At 32.6% G+C, this 21,839-nt stretch overlaps 1 protein-coding gene across 1 annotated transcript in view; it reads right to left on the bottom strand.

Moving 5' to 3' along the window:
* Positions 1 to 1,717: 1,717 nt before the first annotated feature.
* LOC115443974 (monocarboxylate transporter 7) overlaps positions 1,718 to 21,839 on the bottom strand; it is a 34,690-nt gene continuing 14,568 nt past the window's right edge. Inside the window, exons 3-9 of the mRNA XM_030169589.2 lie at positions 15,064 to 15,207; positions 13,698 to 13,967; positions 11,939 to 12,092; positions 11,204 to 11,351; positions 9,816 to 9,960; positions 8,796 to 8,984; positions 1,718 to 5,336 (exon numbers count right to left, since the gene is read on the bottom strand). Coding sequence (XP_030025449.1) covers positions 5,206 to 5,336; positions 8,796 to 8,984; positions 9,816 to 9,960; positions 11,204 to 11,351; positions 11,939 to 12,092; positions 13,698 to 13,967; positions 15,064 to 15,207 — 1,181 coding nt within the window. The 3' untranslated portion in view covers positions 1,718 to 5,205. The remainder of the gene's footprint in view (positions 5,337 to 8,795; positions 8,985 to 9,815; positions 9,961 to 11,203; positions 11,352 to 11,938; positions 12,093 to 13,697; positions 13,968 to 15,063; positions 15,208 to 21,839) is intronic.

Below are 21,839 nucleotides of genomic sequence, written 5' to 3'. Positions count from 1 at the left end.
CTATGTTTAAAGCTATTAAAGGCGTTCGGATAATTTACATAGATATCGCTATAATTGACTGACTGCCTTAATGGCATAGTTGTATTACGGTACGACTGCAGTGCTGAGACTCTCGGGTTCGAACCCCGGGTCGGGCAAAGTGATGTTGCGATTTGCTACGATATGCTCGTCCCTTATAACATCATGGGACGGAGTACACGACGCAAAGTGTGTGCACCGGTAGTGCCTTCGAGAGTAAAAGGCATGAATGTGTGTATTATAATATAGTTTTGAATGCGGTTACTTCTATTACTAGTCCATTAGGTGTACTAAGTAGGTACATAATTTCGTTACCTAATAGATAAGCAATGAGATGTAAAGTGCATATATTATTTACCGGGATTCATTTGTCCCATCATGTGATTAAAGGTGTCAACACATCAGCGAAATAGTCTAGGTATTTTAGTTTTGTATTATTTGTAACAAAAGACCCGTAACAGAAACTTTATAATAGTAAAATTATTACTTTAAACAGTGTATATTTAAATTATTATAATATAGTATATTATACAAAACAAATCCGGCACTATATACAGACATATTTGTCACAAATGTCGGAAATAATAGCAGTCTGGTTTATTAGTTATAAACCAGATTGAATCTTAAAATATTTTCGTATATTTGTATGATAGAGTATTTTCATAAACAATACGTAATTGTTTAAGTATTGCTACTAAAATTGATGTTTGTATATTCGAATTATCATTCGTTAACAGTACGTATTTTTTTACATATCGCTACTATATTTGATGCACGATTCCTATTATTATTATTCTAGTGTAACCCTAGGCTACATATCTACATTCTACCAGAGATTTTAAACACCTACGAAATTTACGCATAATGTATTCATTTCAAGCAATTTTCACCATAATTCCAAATTTTGTCTCTAAAATAATTGATTTTTTTTACTATTCATCTGTATTTGCCGGATGTTATACATCGTTATTTATTAAAACAACATTTTTATTTAACTCTACTGCTCAACACCAGAGGGTTTTTAATTTTTGTACATCACGCACTCCCGATCTGTACGTCCCTCACATACTCTAAAATTTCCAGCTCATAACTCTAACTTATATGGTCAAAAGTATATAGTGTCAACCTTTCTACTTTGGACCTTATATTTAAAGTTTTAGAGGTTATATCTGTCGGGGGCTATGTAATGTTTTTGCTGTTTTGAAATATTTTAAGTTATTTTTTTACACTTATTATTTTCTCTTATTATTGTACATTAAATAAAATATTCCATATACCTATTATTATAAAAAAATCTAGCTTAGCTCTAAAACCAGTTATTGCAAGGTAGGTAACCTGTCAAAACACATTTGAGATATTTTATATGACTGCCTCAATATCAAAAACATACTGTGACCTACCTTAATATTTCAAGGAAAAGTCGAGGCTAATGATGCATAACTTTATTTTAATTTGGAATAGTTATGTTATAAGGCTCTTATCACACTAGTGAATTGTAAGCAAATTCACGTCAGTGAACTCGCCGCGAAATCGCAGCAGTCGCGCAGCGCACACGGAGCGAGACCGCAAAGAATAGATGCCCCAGTTTTAATTGAGGATAAATGCCTTTATTGCGAAGAATACAAATGCAATATATCAACAATGTAGAATCCTACACTTAAAACCAAAAAGTTCAATTATTGTTAGAAAAACTAATTTAACAGATGTAAAAATAATGACTTCGGAGAAATTTATTTAAGTGAATTATAATGCATAAATTGTACAATATGAATAACATTATCTCGGATCACTAATACCTAAATAACAATTGTTTTGAACATACATACTTTTAGAAGATTCAGTCGTAGTTGACTCTAAAATAATAACATGTCTGGACTTCGAATATATAATTTAAAAACTTTGCAGGTTTAATTTTATGTCGACTATAATAAATGGAATTGAGATGTGGTCGCTCACTATGGGCCTTATCAGAAGACTGAAGGTCAATGGAGAGGGCTATGCTCGGAATTTCCCTGCGAAATCGAATCAGAAATGAGGAGATGCGCAAGAGAACCAACGTAACCGACATGGCCCTTAGAGTTGCCAAACTCAAGTGGCAGCGGGCAGGGCACATAGCTCGTAGAAATTATGGCCGTTCTGGCAGAAAAGGTCTCGAGTGGCGACCACGAACTGGAAGACGCAGAGTAGCTAGGCCCCCCACGAGATGAACCGACGACCTAGTGAGGGTCGCCGGAGTCCGATGAATGAGGGCGGCCCGGAACCGGTCCCTATGACGCTCAATGGGGGAAGACTATGTCCAGCGGTGGACGATTCCTGGCTGAAATGATGATGATGATGATGATTGATAATAAATGCAACCGTATTCAAAAAAGGATATACGTCAAAATAAATTACTGTAGTTTTGAGCTGCTTTATATTTACCTTCTTTGTATCGCGTGATCTACAGAAATATTTTGAAAAAATATTATATAACTTATTATCTTTTTAGTTTTCTTATAACGCTGTAATACAATATGTTGTGAGTTTTATACTGGGACAGAGCATTCTATAAGTGTTGCTTTTGATAATTTCACATAACCTTTTGCACGTGATTGAATATGTCTAGTATTTATTGTCAGATTGGCCTATAACTTTAATGTGTAAGATAGTGAAGTTTATAAATTCATAATATTTTTAAAACATGAAAGCTCTAACAGGCTAAATCTAATGACAGAGGTAGCCCACAGCCGTTCCTAATGCGTCGGAGATAGCCACCGTGGTTTTAACCAATTAAAACATGCTCTCTACGCCCAGCATACTTGGTATGCTGGGTTAACGTGGTTTTAACCCAAGTATGCTGGGCGTAGAGTGTCTATTATATGCCTCATTAAATATTATGTGTACGGACTACGGAGTGATAAAGAATTATTTTTTAAATTACTATTTATAATTTTTTAACCAGATTTTAACGTTCAAAAAGCTAAGAGAAGAGTACTCAATATAGAATGCTGGTTACCTACAGGACTTACAGGGTTATAAACTTATAAACATATGTACCTATCCTACGTAATAGCACACATAGTACCGTGGTGACCCCATACAACCGGCTATTTCAAAATTATCATCGCATGTATCAACTTAATGCCGAGATACACTACACGACAGTAAAATTGACAGTCGTTGAAGTTAATGAAGTTGTTGAAGGGTTAAAATGTGAAAGCATGTGTCAATTTCATAGTACTGTTGTGTTGTCTGGGCAACAAGTTGATATCTTTTACTCTGTGCCTAAAATCATGCCTTATAACTTCGAAGGTTGAAGTCTACCGACCTGCACTAGGCCAGCGTAGTGGACTAAGACCTAATCCTTCTCAGAAGCTTCTAATTGTTCTATCTAGAAGTGGCCCGTGCCCATCAGTGGGACAATATATAATATAGCCTACGGGGCTGATATTACTTTTATATTATTTATATAATAACAACTCTATAGTAGTTACATATTTATTACTTATCGCTAAGAATTACAAAAATCTTATTTACATTAAACTGGTAGGATTCTTATAACATCAGTAGTAATTATTCAAGATTTTCTATTGTTTTCAATTATACCTTAACTTTTCATTAAACTGTTCAATCGATTCATAACAAATAATAATTAACATACTTCTTACAATAAAATACAATAACATTTTAAAAGTATCTGCTTACAAATCGATTAAAAAATTAACGAAATCGTAAGGAATGCACTTGTTTATTATTACATTTTGATGAACAATAAATATACAATATAACTTACATAAATATATGTAGGAACATATTTTCTCAATTGTCTTCTCAAAATGCCATCAATAAAACATCACACTTCATAACAAACACACTGACCAAATAATTAACATTTTTGATCCTAATTAATTATTAATTTTAACTTATTCTTATAATTTTAGTTCGGACTCAATGCATCAAATATTCCGATTTTCTGGAAATATATTTTTAAGGGCTACTCTTTACTTTACTCTAGTCTACCTTTTCTTATCCAACTGAAATGTTGAGTCAACACAAAACACTTTTTCACATAGCATTTGGCTTAATTTAGTGCTAAGTTTACACTAGCAAGTTCTTGCAGCAATACGTCCCTAATCCGTTTACATTAGTGGCAATATTTCAAAAGTTCTATACACTCGCGAATTGCCACAAGTCCTGCAAGGTTGAAAATTCGAACAAGTCAGCTTGCCTTCTTGCGTTTAAACAGTACAAATTGCTTGCGGAGGTCGACTTCTGAAAGTTTTCTAATCTAAACCTTGCTTAAGACCGACCGCCTGTCTGATGTTATCTCTTTCTTGGAATAATATCTAATATAGAAGTTCTAAATTCAGTCCCAAAACAGTCTAATACTACAATGCTTTCAAACAGTAGGAAAATTAATCAATAATTACGCATTTTGTATTGCTCTATAATAATATAAATTACTCGCCTAAATGGTGATATTCATAATAAAATTCGGTTTGATTGCGGCCTCAATAAAATATACGATTAGAGAGCATACTATAAATTTAATATAAGATAAAAAATCAAAAAGGATGCTTTATCTATCAGGCAAAAGAGATAAGTTTAAATTAGTACCAAATGCTATAATGGCATCGCGTAGTAAATATCTACATGAGACTTTAGCTGTGGCGACCAAGCCCTAGACGAAAGCAAAAACGAAACCGACGAGACACCCTGCGGCGCAAATAACTGAGACGAGGCCCCGAGCGGAGCCAAAAATCTCCCTGATTAACATTTTTATAGATAAAAAAAAGTCCTCCAAACAACCGCGCGTGGCCCATGTAAGCTCGAGGCCCCGAGCGGTTACCTGATTCGCCTGCTACTAAGGCCGCCACAGAGACTTAAATGAGATACAGTAGTTGTATTGAACAACATAACACCATACATAAGACAGTTCTGGTGATATACATACACGTTTGAATCAATTAAATAACTATCAAGCCTACCGTCATTCTATCACGAATCCAACCTAGAAAATATCACGCAATAAAAATTTCTTTCGCGTCTAAAGTCTGATTGAAATTCTTTCTGAAGGTATTTTGGTCAACAAATAAAATCTTAGCTACTATCTAAATGCATTACAATGTGCAAATCAAACTCATTAAATCACTGTTCGTTCGACCACATCACGGGCTTATAAATATCAATTAAATTAATGATTATTATTTATAAAATCCCAGAACTATTTTTACGATACATAAAGAATTCAATAGTCCAAAGTACAACGCATATTAAACAACAAAAACTCATCGCGAAGAAACAATACACGTAACTGCCGGTCCCCTCGTACAATACACCTGAAACAAATAACACAAATTATATTTAATAAGTAGGTACCTATTAAAAATAATTTATTTAACATTCCAATTAATAATTATGTCAACGCGGTTGCAAAGTAACATAATAAGAAAAAATCGCCGTTCAAGATTTTATTTTAAATATCAAATTAAAAATAACTATACGATTGACGTAGATTGTGTAGAAAAATCACTTGAGTCTATTATCTATTCAGAAATTAAACTTAAGCAGGATGGGTACGATATCAAAGACATTTTTCAAGTCAAACTATTTGATAGTTATCGTAATAGCTATTGTAGATAGTTGTAGATAGTACTCATTATATAACCATTTATTTGAGAGCATAGACTAGTCTGACTTTTGTATTTGGTCGGCTTATACATAGATGTGGCGAGTAACATTTACTTAGAAGTTATCAAGACCTCATTTTCTTTTAATAATAATAAAATAATAATATCAGCCCTGTATTATATACTTGCCCACTGCTGAGCACGGGCCTCCTCTACTACCGAGAGGGATTAGGCCTTAGTCCACCACGCTGGCCTAGTGCGGATTGGTAGACTTCACACACCCTCGAAATTCCTACAGAGGAACTTCTCAGATGTGCAAGTTTCCTCACGATGTTTTTCCTTCACCGTTAAAGCGAACGATAAATTCACAAAGAATACACACATGATTTTTTAGAAAAGTCAGAGGTGTGTGCCCTTGGGATTTGAACCTGCGGACATTCGTCTCGGCAGACCGTTCCACACCCAACTAGGCTATCGTCGCTTTTATATATACTTAATTCATTCTTCTTAATTCTACCTATCAAATTTATCGGATATATTACTGTAAAACTCATAAATCCATAGCACGTGGGAAACGTAATTTTTTTTCTGTTTGGTCTACCTAGAACGTGAATATCGCCCGACATCCGACTAATAAATATCAATACATGCTGTCTATACTTTTAATTTTTGTTTCTTTCCATACAAAAGTAGCCTGGAAGAGATCGCTTGTCACCATAGATTTAAGAAAAAGCATTAATCTTGCTTGTGTCTCTCTATTTACCAATGATTACAATAAATAGTATTTGTATACGTATAAGATACCACAGTGGATTTGCTCGCATTATTAGTTATGATTGCAATGTATGGGGTGTTGTGGGGGTCTGCCATTTGATACCTAGCTCACCCCCTCCAAGTACAACAATACAGGTTACATATCCATTATAAGATCGAATACTTAAATACAAATTTACGAGTTGGTTACCACATGTAATCAATGAAGATTTTTTTTTATAAAAAAGCAAAAGATCTATATTTTAAAAGCATGAATTCAGATCAATCGGGTCAATTTAGCTAAATGGAAAAAACAAAATACAACCACGTTAGTTGGCATAAAAAATGTATAAACAATGCAAAATAAGGTATTATTACTATTTAAATAATAAGCGCGGTCAATATCCTCAAGAAGTTTTTAAACTTGTACAAATATTTTTGTAATATTTTTTCTCCCTATACGAGTACGTTTGTAGGTATGGACTCGTTTTAATTTAATTCATTCATTATCAGGTTTTGCAAATAAATTATGCTAAGTATCACAAATAAACCATGACATACTATGCTTGATTATTATTTTGGCAGCACACTAGGATACTCAGCGTCCCGGGTAACAATGTAATTTCTGAACAAATTAAGACTTAACATTTCATGTCTCAGGATGGCGTGTGCAATGGAATACCAAACAATACTTTGTAATTCAAGGTGTCGGATGGTGTTTCTACAGTTTAAGGGCGGTCGTATCGCTTACCATTCAGCGAATCGTATAAAGAATCTGACGCTAATTTTACTGTCGGTTTACCTGTCAAACAACCATTTAACTTTATATATTAATAGCTTTTGCTCAGGACTTCGCCCGCGTGAATGAGTTTTTAGGGATATTTTTTCCGACTTACTTGATATGTATCATATTTTAAGACTCATTAACACAAAATCACTATAAATTGTAGCTTATGGGTTATTCTGATGTATTACTAATATTATTGTAAAGTTTCATCCAAATCCGCTCAGTAGGTTTTTCGTGAAAGAGGAACAAACATACATCCATCGTCTCAAACTTTCGCATTTATAATATTAGTAGGACAAACAATAAACTTGATTTACATATCAAAAATACAAAGTGTATCGTTTACCTACGTCAGTAGTAATATGTGATGAAATTATTGAATAGTATAATTTGATATTATTAATTTTATTCACGCAACAGCTTTGTGATAAACTTCCCCAATAAATTTTAAACAAGTATTAAAATTGTCGTAAATAAAGCTTACTCCACAAGGCATATTTCTGACCGTATTCCATGCAGAAATTCAAAGAATTATAAAAATAAATAGTTTACTAGTAATTGCTGATAATTACTCAATCACTATTCAATCAACAAGTGAATTGGTTTAAGATAAAACCGTTTGTAATAAACCTTTCTCACTTTGTTAGACATTTCTAGCGTAATAGATTAAAGGACAGATTACTTGAATTATATAGAAATTGTATTTATGGTTCATTGTTTATTTTTCATTAAATATACATTAGATCTACGCTATGAATAAATCTACAACTTTATATATAAAGTTGTATTGTTGTTTATAATTTCGTATAATATGTACTTAAGTACCTAAGTAGCAGTACTTAATATGGATACAAGTACTCATTTGTTTCTATCGGACCCCAATCCACTTACCATCAGGCAATGGAGTACTTTGCCATGTCCATATATAAAAAAAACTGCGTGAGATGATTAAATAGTTTGTTGAGGATGCAAGGTTCAATGTACATTTACGCTGCTACCTTATCGATATTCAAGCGCGCAAGACGGCCGCAAATTTAGAATCGAATTTCTATACTTATTTATGTAAATATACTTATATAATATAATTTTGGACATATTGCCCGCCGTCAGACAGATAACCTTGACAAGTTATTTGTGGTGCGCAAAGTAGAAGGGAAAAGACGCGGCCGAACACCTATCCGTTGGGTAGATCGAGTGACTGTCTGGATTGTCAATTACGACTGCCTTAAAAGAAACCAAAAATCTTTCTTTCTCCGTGTACGCAGGCAGCCTGCGTACACGGAGAAAGTACTTGTATCCAAGCCAATTGATCCCTATCAGTCTTACTTATAAAAATATCACAAAGCCATGCTTAGTTAAAACACAAATTTACTCAAGCAGCTATAAGTCAAAACCCGCCATCTTGTCTTTTAATAAGATTTAAATGAGGAACCGGTGATGTTTTTAACAGCTATTTAAGCAATTCTTAACCACCTCTTAACGCTAAATAAGTTTATAAGTAAAATTGCCAATATCCAATAAAAACTAGTTTACAATATAATTTCATAATAACCAAATAACGAATAACTTTAACTATATAAAAAACAAAAATCCGTAATAAACTATTTTTTTATTCAAAACATACGTACCTATAAGTGGATCTGCTATAAGCATTAAGAATCCTGAAAATATTATATGCAGTGACAACGCTGCGGGAAATTTGTCCGGAGCTGCTGCATACAGGACCAAAGGGAACAAGACTTGAACTGAACATCTGACGAGACCTGATATGGCCGTGACAGCGAACACGAACCACAGTTCGCTGGATGCTACTAAACCTGGAAAAGAGATTAAATAAAATAGTTTCAGTATCTTAAAGAAGTCGACTTAATAATCAGGTTTCATTTTAATTGATAAAGGCTTAAATATCGCACTATAAGGAAAAAATATTGAATTTTAAAGATTAATGGCTTGTCGGTTGTTTATAATTTGGTTAAAAATTACAACCAGGTGTATTTTTATTCAAATTCCGAAAAGACTTAAATCCTTCAACATTATTTTTCTCTTGGAAAAACACAAATCCATATACATTTCTGTCCAAGCAACATATTTATAATTTAACGCGAACATAAGTGCTTTAACAAACACATGGTTTCTTTTATATTTTAGTTTAATTTTATTTAGTAAATTGTAAGTTTTTATACTAAGTTTTAATTTTACTAGCTTACTCTTAACCAATAAAAATACATGCTTTTGTTTTTTTTTTATTGAAACTTTTTCATTTAGTCTATATGTAGATTATTATCACAAAATAATATTAATATTCAATCATAATGATCAGAACAAATCAAACTAGGCGGAATGGTACGAATAGACGTTAATGCGAAATATTTATACATATTACGACTACATAGTAGGCATGAGTTATCCACAATAAAACGGGTTATAAATAATTTTATTAATGCGATCCAAATTTTATGCAAATTTATAATTTCTATCAAGATAAGGACCTGATTAGGATTAAGAAACATAATCTTTAAAGTTGTTTTTCTGGAATATAAAAATAGGCGTTGGCTACTAAATAAAACCTTCTTTTTTAAATATACAATTTAGTAACCATGAACAGATACAAACATATAGCTGCAAAATTGTGAGTGCAAAATACGTACCAATGCGAAGAAATACTGTTATGCAAGTACCAACAAAGAAAAGCAGTCTACTGTCAACGACGAAGAAATATGTGAAAACGGCCAATCCAAATCGAGCTAGTAAATCGGAAATCGCTCCGACCATCACACAGGTTGCCACTTGGATCTATAACAAATTTAGATGTTACGTGCTTAGCTATTTTCAACGTTGCTTATTGCAATAAAGGTAACTTATGATCCACGCCAGTGGCCAAGGGTCTATATCACCCTAATAATTTATGTAAAATTATCATCAAAATTATTTGAAGACCGCATGTATGCATATTAGGATCTATATGTTGTGATGGGATTCGTTTCGGAAAAATTCACCCCTCGCCACTGAGCCTCGTAGTTAATTATAGCGATTAATAATAAAAAGTCTATTAAATAGTATATTCTATGTAAAGGACAATTCCGTCCCAGTAGATACAACTGCTTTGTTTATTTCTGAGACCAAGCACCAGGGTGCAAATATTAAGTTCTGCTGCTAAGGTCATGGAAATAAGTAAAACTTGATAAGTGTTATTATGATAAGCAAAATATTGTTTTTAAATCTGTCATCTTACGAGTTGTTAACTTTTATTTTTATTATGTACTATTAAGTAAATATAATATTATTAATTATAATTTACATTTTAGGACCACAATTCCCAGTTCTACGGTGCTAACTACTTAGACCCTTAACCTGTTCTCATGGTTAATTTAAATACTATTTAATACATAATTACATAAACAACGTACAATCAAGTTTCAAACAAAATTACTGTATACTTTAGTTACAGTTTTATTAAACGATAATAATATGATAACTATATTCAAAAAAACAAGTTTAATCAAATATTAAGAATAACATTAAAGGTTTTGTTTTTTTTAATATTCTGTGACCTCAGTCAGTATTTTAAGAACTGCTTGCGATGGATTCGATAATTGTGGCTTACGTACTTGCATTACATCAAAGTAAGTTATGTTCGCGGCTTCGTCCGCATAAAGCCTTATGAGTAGCTTTTGTAGCCAGAAAGCCTTTCTTGCTACAAAATTCTCTAAATCAATATATCGATTCATAGCCCAACTGTACGACGACAAATCTATTGAACAATCAGATTTTTTTTTTTTCACTCTGGAGCGAATTACCGGGAGAAAAGTATTTAATATGTTAATATATCACGTCCACCAAATTTCATCTAAATGCGTTTAGCGATTTCTGCGTTTATTTCTAACAAACATTTAAACATCCACAATTTTTTATAACAATTCCATCCTTCAAAAAATATAACCTATACAATAACACAAATAAAATTTTAATATCCTGTTAGAACCATTGAACCCTTCAATAAAATATACAAGGAAAACAAATTATCTAACAAAAATACCTTACTAAATCCATAGAAAAACAGGAGTGTTGGTTCCATAGCTAAGTAAGTAACGTCTGAAACAAAAGCAAAACCCAATCCGACGAGTGTGCTTACAAACTTAGGGTCCTTCAACAAGTCCATGTCGACATTGTCATAAATTATCTTTCTGAAAAAAAGAAGACCATAACTTAAGTCAATAGCTGTGATAGCGAAAATTTTAATCAATTTCTATGATTAATTAATATTCCCTGTTTATATATTCAATGCCTTAGACGCCATTAAAACGAATCTGAATATTAAAGAGATAGTGAAATATATATCAAATTGGCCAATTGTGGCAGTCAAGGAAAAAAAATTGAATTAATTATTCCGTTTTAATCAATGTCACTAAAACTAAATAAGGTACTATTAGAACGCATTTTATGAGTGGAGCTAGACCTGTACCACCCAGAGATAAAGATTTGCGAAATCCCAAATATTTGCTTCAGTCATAGTGTTCTCTTCAAATATTGCTAAAACTTTTATTGATCGTTCTTCGTAGTTTTCTATACTCACAGATAGAGATTAAGCTCTTAATGTAAGGATTTTTTATTAGATTATTTTAATATATTTTCGTATCAGAAGACCAAAAATCATGCAAGTCATCCAATACAACAGATAGCTACGACATAATGATCTACATTTCGTAGGGATATTGTATGTTTATGGAAAAAAAAACGTAATTACTTAAACAAAACCGTTATAACTACTTACATGATATTCTTTTGTATTGATTCACGTTTCTTTGGTTGCGTGTCCCCTACTTGAATTTCAATGTCATCACCTGGTAACATTTTTACCATTGCTTCATTGTACGAATCTATACTTAATTTTTTAGATTTCCTGACGTCACACTTTGATGGCGAATCTGTGAATATGTTAGTATTGTTAGGAAAGACAATATACACGCATTTATTAGAACATATAAGGCATTCTACTGTCACAAACAAGAAAACTATGGTAAAGCTTCAAATTCACCAACGTCTTGTTAGAATTTTTTTCTAGTACTGCATACCCTCACACACTTGTTACAAACGAAAATAATATTTCCTTTGAATACTAGACACACATTCTAAATTGCAAAGCGACACATAATGATATCTATATATATAAAAATCAATTGCTGTTCGTTAGTCTCGCTAAAACTCGAGAACGGCTGAACGGATTTATCTTATCTTGGTCTTGAATTATTCGTGGAGGTCTAGGGAAGCTTTAAAAGGTGAGAAAAATTCGAATAATTGCCGGGAAAATCCTCAAAACAGCATTTTTCTATTTCCCATACAAACGTTTTCTAAATAAAATGGAGAGTCAATTTGTAATTTATTACCGCTGCATAAAGTTCAAATTCGCGTGCGCGTTGGAGGATCTAATTTCGCGTTCTGAAACTCAACAAAAGTGAAAGTGAATCGCGAACGCGACAAAATTGCATAGTCTCAAAATACATAGTACATAAATAGTGGTCGGCATCGAGAAACTCAATTTTAGCTAACTTCAGTTGTTAATATAATATATAACTCAAAGGTGACTGACAGTGATATATCAAGGAACAGCCCAAACCATTGGACGGATCGGACTAAGACTTTACATGCATAAAGCTACTATGACGTAGGCATCCCCTAAGAAAGGATTTTGATAAATTCTACCCTTAAGGGGATAAAATAGGGGATGAAAGTTTGTATAAATGTTCTTAGATTTTCGACTGATTGAACTGAAATTATAGATTGGGGATAAAATTAGTTTGAACCTATAAGTACCGGGAAAATATGTAGCAAGACTTTTATCAAACAGTGGAATTTTATCCTGGAAAACACCTTCACGCGGGCGAAGCCGCGAGCAAAAGCTAGTAGACAATAAAAATGGAGGTCATTTTAAAAATAATAATTCGTTATTTAAAATCCTTTTTTATAATTTGCCATTTTATAATATGTGGTATTATTATTACTGCTTTACAGAACAGTTCACATGTAAATGAAGTCAAAAAGCTTCTTAAAAGTCCTCTATCCTTTCGTACTACATGAAACCTTTTTTTCTAAGTATTTATCTTTAAACAGTAATCTGAAATACAGTTATTTTTGTTTCATAGATTACAAATACAAAAAAGTATGCCTACTAACTCTTATAATATCCAAATATATTTTTATACACTGTACAATACCAAATTGACTAGTTTTAACCAAAACATTTTTAATTTCTAAAACATAAATATTATCACTTAACTTTAAGATAAATTCCCCGAATTTTTGCTGGTATTTTTGCGATCACCGTACACAAGGCCTAAAACCCACCAAAATGGCCTACGTAAGTGTTTCGAGGATCAATCCAGGTATATCCGGATTCCCACAAGCCGACATAATTATATCGATTGGCGGGAGAGTTGTGGATCCTACTTCGCATCAGTTGCAGTGATATCAATTGCCGTGCGCATATAAAAAAGAAACCGTATAGTTACTAAAATATTTCATCAATTCCTTACCTATGTCAACTTTATCCGCCTTAATATAATGCCACTCCACAGGATGCATAACAAGCATGGCGAAGACTAAATGCAAATCCACTGCCATTATCAATGCCAAGGTCCATCTAAACCCGTATTCTGAGAGTAAGAATGTCACCAGCATAGGAAATGTTATCGACGCAATACTGCTCATTGTTTGGTTTGCACTCATCATGGCCGTTCTTTTGGTGGTGAAATAACAATTAAACGCTGTGAAGCTGACTGGTATCATTACTCCGAACCCCGCACCTGTATAATAAGTAGTTTAATAAGATTTATATAATTCCTGTTAATACTTTATAAGAATGATAATATACAACTAATTTGTTTTCCTTGTGTCGAAATAATTTTGTTTAGTGAACCCAAACTAAAGGACTAAATATTTTTTACGATGACGCAACTAGATAAATCAAGCGATATCGTGTTCGCATTGCTGTTTTTATTAACATTGTAATCACTATCATCAATATTGAAGTAATAGAAAAACGTGATAATGAGAACTCTATTAAAACGTTTTACTCGCCCATAGATTCCTTATTGTCTGCTTTTGAGAAACTGATAAAAAATGTATATCAACTCAATTAGACGTAATAAGACGATACTGCTTGTAAATAGTAAAGTGAAAATAATACATTTTACAATCTATGTCAAGGTTTAAATCTAGGAAAACTTGATTGATGTGGTTGGCATTGAAGTAATTGTGCTGACAAATCGGCTCATTTATGATCTAAACACTAACTCTTCGAATTAATTATTCAATCATGGAATCCGGCAAAGTGCTAGTTATGCTGTCAACACTGCTATAAACCAAATACTCAGCTATTCTTTTACAACAAAACCTTTTTATCATAGTAAAATCACTCTTCTAGGTATTGTAATACTGTTCGACTACTTACGCAAGCAAAGACCTCCTGTTTCGTCATAGATACATACCTACGTAGTCCATAATATATGTCAATTAAAATATGGTTGAAAGTAACTAATACCTCTACTCTATCAACGTTTATCTCAATTTAGAAACAGTTTAATCCAAGAAAACACTAGTTAGTATTCACATTCATAAATGTATTAAGAAAAGTTCCAAAACCTTAATCATACATTGTAACGTTTTAGTTTAGGTTGCACAGATCAAAAGAGTAATTCAAAGGTAGACAAAGTCCTTGTTTGTCGCTCATTTAATAATAATAATTTACGACACCATCATTACGTAACGTTTTGTAGGTTATAAAATACACTAAATAAATTAAAATGACATTGTTGGTGGCCCCATATAATAATAATATTTGAACCAAGAATCAAAATGGGTAGAGTAACATCTACCAAGAACATATCATATTGTTCTTACCTCGTACAACTCCAAATGTAAATACTAATTGATACGTTCTTTGTACAAATATAGTAAGGATATCTCCAAGAACGAACAGTCCAGCTCCAACCAAGCCAACTTGACGAAACGAATACTTCTTCAATGCTATTCCTCCCAAAAAACCTGGAACAATACCAAAAATTTTCCTTCAATTATCGCAGTATTTGTAGTGAGGCCCAGATGTTATTCATAGATCTAGTCAATCAAGATCCAACGCAAGTTCAGTTAGTAAATTCTAAATGAGATTTTTCCAGTCCAACAGAAGCAACTTTTATGCTTTGTTTTAGATTACTGCATAGAAAGCAAGACTTGCTTTCATAAACCAGCTTTGTTTTAGCTCAACCGCAACTTTTTTTATTGAAGAGAGTCTTCTGTTTTTTGTAGACTTTCGCTTTAAGAAATGATAATTAATTTATAAGTAATAAATAAATACACGAGGTATATGTTTAGAAGGTCATTGACATCATAAAATATTTTGAATACTCTACAATAAGCTTAGTTATGGTTTACACTAATAATTAAATATGTACATGACAAAAAATTGTACTCATTTATTTTTTGTTGCAAAGAAATTTGAAATAGGACGCGTTGAGCATACATTGAGAGCTTAAATACATAATTAGTTAGTTTCTATATTTCTACAAGAAAGTAAATAATTTAATAATGAATATTAATTTAGCTCGCAGCCTGTGTTTGGGTCCAAGTTAGGGTAAATTTCCATTCAAACTTAGCGAATGGCTTCCTGAATGCAACACTGTCATATTTAAAGTTTATCATTTATTAGATTTTGTAATTTATCAGTTCTATTTCTCTTTTAAAAATACATATTTCAACCATATAATAAAAGACAGTAAAAAGTTATTCCCGGTTAATTCCCGCCATATATTTTCACGGTATAAAAGTAGCCTATGGCTATTCCAGACTCTAAACTATTTCTATGCCAAATTTCATCCAGATCCTTTCAGCCGTTCTGGCATGATTTAGTAACAAACATCCAAACTCTTACATTTATATTAGTATAGATTAAAGGCATCAGTGGGGAAGGCCCATATAACCCGATTCCTGCAGGCTTCCCTTTCATTTAAAATCTACTTATCATAAGAATGATTTACAGACTGTATTTATGTATATTAGTACTTATATAATATCAGCCCTATATTATATACTGTCCCACTGTTGGTCACGGGCCTCCTCTACTACTTAGAGGGATTAGGCCTTAGTTCACCACGCTAACCCAGTGCGGATTAGTAGACTTCACACACCCTTGAAAATTCCTATAGAGAATTTCTCAGGTATGCAGGTTTCCTCACGATGTTTTCCATCACCGTTAAAGCAAGCGATAATTCACAAAGAATACACGCATATTTTTTTTAGAAAAGTCAAAGGTGTGTGCCATTGGGATTTGAACCTGCAAATATTCGTCTCGGCAGTCCGTTCCACAACCAACTAGGCTATCGCCGCTTTTTATAGTATGTACCTATATATTGTGCCCGATTACCTTTCAGAAAACTTCACACTTAGCTACTGAAAGGCATGCCATTAACTAAGCGTTTAGGCATAATATGCTAATTCGCTACGACTAAACGCAGCAAAACATATATCGCTTAGCACATAAATATAACTACTTTGTGGTTGTTAATGCCGATACCGACGATACTACCTCAATATTAAAATGTTAAACCACTATTATGTTTACGATCGAAAATAACTAAGTTGTTAAAATTATTCATAACATCTAGTTTTGGTCTTTCCATTTACTATGAGCAAGCAAATATGACCTTAACGTATCGGCGTTATTTATCAATGAAGCGCTATTTTAGTATTCAAATATTATTACTGTGATCTAACATAGCCCGATGTCTAGCCCAGTCAAAAGTCCTAATAAAACTTTATTTTAAACTACGTACAATTAACATACGCGATTAAAATGCAATGCTATTTTGAAAATGATCTTATATTTTTCTGTAGGACGTCGTTTACAGTGGCCAAATTATTATTTTGAGGAAGTAAAATTTAGATACATTGAAAACTAGAGTTTCATTATTATGTTTAGTTTATTAATTTTGAAAAATAAAACTGTCTGGTAATATATTATATAAATTGTCAGTATATAGCCAGTGTATTATAGCTATATGGCCATGTTGAGTACCCATGTTACTAGCTCACCATTCATGTTTAAAATTTATTTTATGCCAAAACTGTTATTGTTTTTTTTACTTCTTTTATTTTTAATATCTTACTATTTAATCAAAGGTTTTTCTTTACAAGAACAGAGTTTGTGAAGGTTTTAAAACAAAGTGGACTATCAATGGTTCCATGCAAGGCGCTAGAAAAATATTGTTTTGCTATAATTTGATGTAATTTGTGTAGATTAATATTTTAGCATTCGGCAAATCGCACGTCACTAAGGCGCATAATGAATAAGAAATAAAAATACCGCATTTTACAACATAGATAATGCATTAACACATTTAAATTCAAACCAATAACCTCAATGTCATAATGTCATGGAAAAAACTTTGTTAAGTCACAAACATTTATCGTTAATGGAACCAGAACATTATTACATAAGAAATCTAATAATATTTACAAACCAATATGACACAACATTCAGCTTCCGTCAGTGTTTATATTACGGAAACAATATAATTCCAGCCGATAGAGATCGAATGACGAATCAAATGAACTAAACCGACATTGTAGCGGCTGCGTAGAGCCGGCGCCTTTGCCCAATCAGCTGTTTTGATGAACCGATTCGAAGTTAGAATACACGGTACTGTCCTTAATTAGGGACAGTAATTTGAGCCGTTACGATCAATAGTAGGTGAAATTAGAGACTGTGCGTCAATAAACAAAATTGAGTGTTGTACATATTAACTACCGAACTGCTTTTAAAATACTACTACTACAATCCATACCTACATCTATAATTATATTGTAAAGACGAGAAGTTTTTAGGTTTTAGGGGCAAATCTCTGAAACTACTTACTGAACCAATTTTTTGTATGGGCACGACAAAGTGACCCCACTGAATCCGATGGCGAGTGGAGTGGGGTCCAATAGAATGAACTGACGAGACATGAATAAAAACTCTTTCATCAATAAGAAGCTGCAATTTACTGAGTGCTATAGGCTACTTTTTAACCCATTGAAATATTTATCCCGGAAAAACTTTCCGTCGCGCGTGGAGCCGCGGGCGAAAGTTTTTAAATAATAAATTTGAAATTAACACTGTCCGTCTTTTTGATACATTTTCACGGTTGAACCACTGAACCTATATCGATCAAATTTAAAAGCTAGTCGATTATAAGAATTCCTTAAATTCTTTGAATGCTTTTAGAGACATTGTTTTGTTAACCTGTCGTAATATTGTAAAATATGTAATTATTTTATTTTGCTTTAAACAACTCCACTGGGTTGTTATCGGCTTAAATAACAGTGAATAAAAAAATAAGTGCATAATATTATTTTATGAGGTTTATGCACGCATGTATGCGACGACACCATTAATCTTTTTATAAACAATAATGATGCCGTTGCACTTTAATATATCATCCCTATAATAAAATTATAAATATGATAATACAATCTTACATGCATATAAAACAGGTGAATTATCTCACTATAATGTACTATTATCTACTCAAAATGAGGTGCTGGTACCAACGCTTTTATATCGAAATGCTTGGTGAGTTTGGCGGAAGATGCATAAAAGTCGAGTAAAAACGCTGTTATACACACGTGTAACGAGTACAATGACTTTGTTAGCAAAATAAAGGAGCTTGATATTAAGAGTGATAAATTTCAAAATTTTAAAAACAAATTATTAAACTTTTGTAATCCTCTTATATCGATTACACAAATTAATTTCTTTTATTTTTTTTTATTTATATCTTAAGTTAACCTGTAATTTAGATATAGTTGTGTATTGTGTATACCTGTTATGAACATATATATATATCAGCTACCAATGATTACTATGTCTTTAGAATTTATAATTTATTATATATGCTGTTGGTGTACCATAGAATTAAATAAATAAATTCCAGCGTTTTGAATAATGTGTTCGACTACTATTGTGCCTGACTGAACATTGTGAAAGTTTGTAAAAATATTATAGTACGTTAATGCTCAGGAGCATGGATGTTTATCATAAGTTAACACATAAGAAGTCTTGGGAAAATAATTTAAGCCGCTATAACTTTATGACACTTTAACAACATAATTTAACATATAAAAATGAATGGGGATCATAAAAGGAAATAAAAAATAGATACGACAGCAATCATCACGTAAAACCAAAATTGCGTAAAAGAAATCACGTGTTTCGTGATATAATCAATGTTCTTATTGCACCACCTCTTTTGCATTGCATTTGCTCCATGCTGTTTTAATATCTAAGAATATTTTTATATTAATAGGTTCAGCAAAAACTTTGTTCTCTTTTTAAGAAAATTAGGCGGAGGGAATTTGAAATTTGACACAGTTAAATTTTTTATTGAGAAGGAGACAATTTTGTAACATACAATAGCATATGTTACAAAAATATTAAAATTAACTATTGAACTTCGAACACTGCACGACAACTACCTATCATAAAACCCTATACAAGTATAATATTTTAAAAGACGAAAATACAATTTAAAACTTTAGGTAACTCTTATTTATATTATTTTTCCTAAAAACATCCATTAAGAAAATAAATATGGCGATACATAACACTATTCGAAATACACGAGTTACTGCGTTATTTTCAAAATAAATAATTTAAAATTGATAATATTTAGAGCTTAATTTGCAAGCCAAATTTTTATTTGGAAGATAGAATTGAAAATCTTAATTTGATGCTTATTTAGTGAAAAATATGCCAAAATATATTGACGCAAGTGGCACAGCGCATTAAAAATTTAATTTGAAAACAAAATAGTATCATTTTATTACCAGTCTTAAAAACTTGTTTAAAAATGGAAACTAAACATATTGCTTTGTTCTTATTTATTTTAATTTTTTTTTTTCATTTATTTTCTGTTTATATACGACGTGATATACCTATTGCATTTACCTTATCAGTTGCAATTGAGCAGTAAGCGTAAATAACAAACTACTTTAGGTAACTTTGAATTTTGCATGCCTTACATTTCCGATACTTCTCATTAAAAACCGCCAAGATAAGAACAGACAATATGTCCAAAAATTACATTATATTGATTTTTTTTTAAATACACCACTTCTAGAATTACAGTGACATGAATGGGTGTTTTTTATAAAATGTACTTGCTATTTTGATTTTTACTATAAGTACTTAAGAAAATTTTGCATTTTATTGTATTTACTTTGTGTAATTCTAGAGATGCGATTAACTTTCAAAAAGCAATAAGTTCAATAGCATAATTAATAGTAACATAAGAGACATGCCACGCATATGGCTTTATTACTTAGTTTATATCACGTAATACTTATACTTACTTATTATAAAAGTATACATTAAAACACACAAAACTATTAAAGTTCTATTGGAAAAGCAAAATTTATAAACCTTGTAACGGCAATGAGATTGGCGGAGGCCCAAAAAAATTCTTCGATCCTTTATGATCATTTATCTTCAGGTTGATATACCAAACCTGACAGGTTTTAAAATCCCGTTTTGACGGTGTGTATTGACTACTAAAATAATCTATGGACACGCGCAATGGCACGTTGATTTCAAAGCGCTTAGAGTTTTTGCAACGTGGATTGGTGCGGTTCCCGCCCCGCCCGCGTGGAGAAAGCAACGCTGCGTCCGAACTTCGTAACCGTTCGCTGAAAACGAGCCGAGCAACAAGAACCCTTCTGTGTGTATTTTTCTGTATATGTGGTGCTACGTTATGACGTCATCCATCGCGAACTCGCGATGTTACAAGGTATGTTACAAGCTACGTTACGCTTAGTATAGACAGTGATATCTGTTCGGTTCGCCAGAAAGGTACGGTACATGAGCCGAGCCATTAATTTTTTTTAAGTAATTTCGCTTCTGTGTTCGGGAGACGTCTACACTTTTATTCGACACGGGATAATCCATTTAAAGATTAACCGAACTCAACGATTTGACTTACCAACTTAAACTCCGCCATTCTACTGTCTCACTTATATGGAAGTTCGCGGGTTATGCATGTAACGACAATCCTCCCAGGCGATCGACGGTCTTAGTTGGAGACTCCATACTTGCAGCTAAGAATATTATGTGTGTTTTTATGAACAGTTCGCTGTTTTGATATAGGTTTAGAGTCTTCTTTAATGGTCTAAAGAAATAAAATATTATGAACCGACTGAAGCCGCTTCGGTGGCGTCGACATATTCCGGGTGCGAATCCCGGGTAAGGTAAAATGTTATTGGATTTTTCTGCTGAGCCCGGAGTCAGTAATTTGTACCCGATATACTAATAGACTTGAATATGGTGGAACGGAATCGACATGGCAAAAAGTGAGTACCCTGGTTGCTGCAACTCTTGCTACCCCTTCGGGGATAAAAATTGTGATGTGTGTTATTTTTATTTGTTTTAATGTAACACTTAACAATAATTGATCGATCCGTAGATGTAAAATAAGAAAGTATAAGTCTCGAACAAAACAAATATCAACGAAATGTGATTTAATATCTTTGCCCCGAAATCTGAAATCGAATTGGTGTTTCGATATGTTACACCCGTAAACCATATCCACACTGATTGTATCAGATGCACGATGTTGAGGTCCGTCTCAGGTCGGTAGTAACTATAT

The sequence above is a fragment of the Manduca sexta genome, chromosome 22 (genome assembly GCF_014839805.1).
Source record: "Manduca sexta isolate Smith_Timp_Sample1 chromosome 22, JHU_Msex_v1.0, whole genome shotgun sequence".
Lineage (NCBI taxonomy): Eukaryota > Metazoa > Arthropoda > Insecta > Lepidoptera > Sphingidae > Manduca > Manduca sexta.
This window is presented reverse-complemented; position numbering and strand designations above follow the sequence as displayed.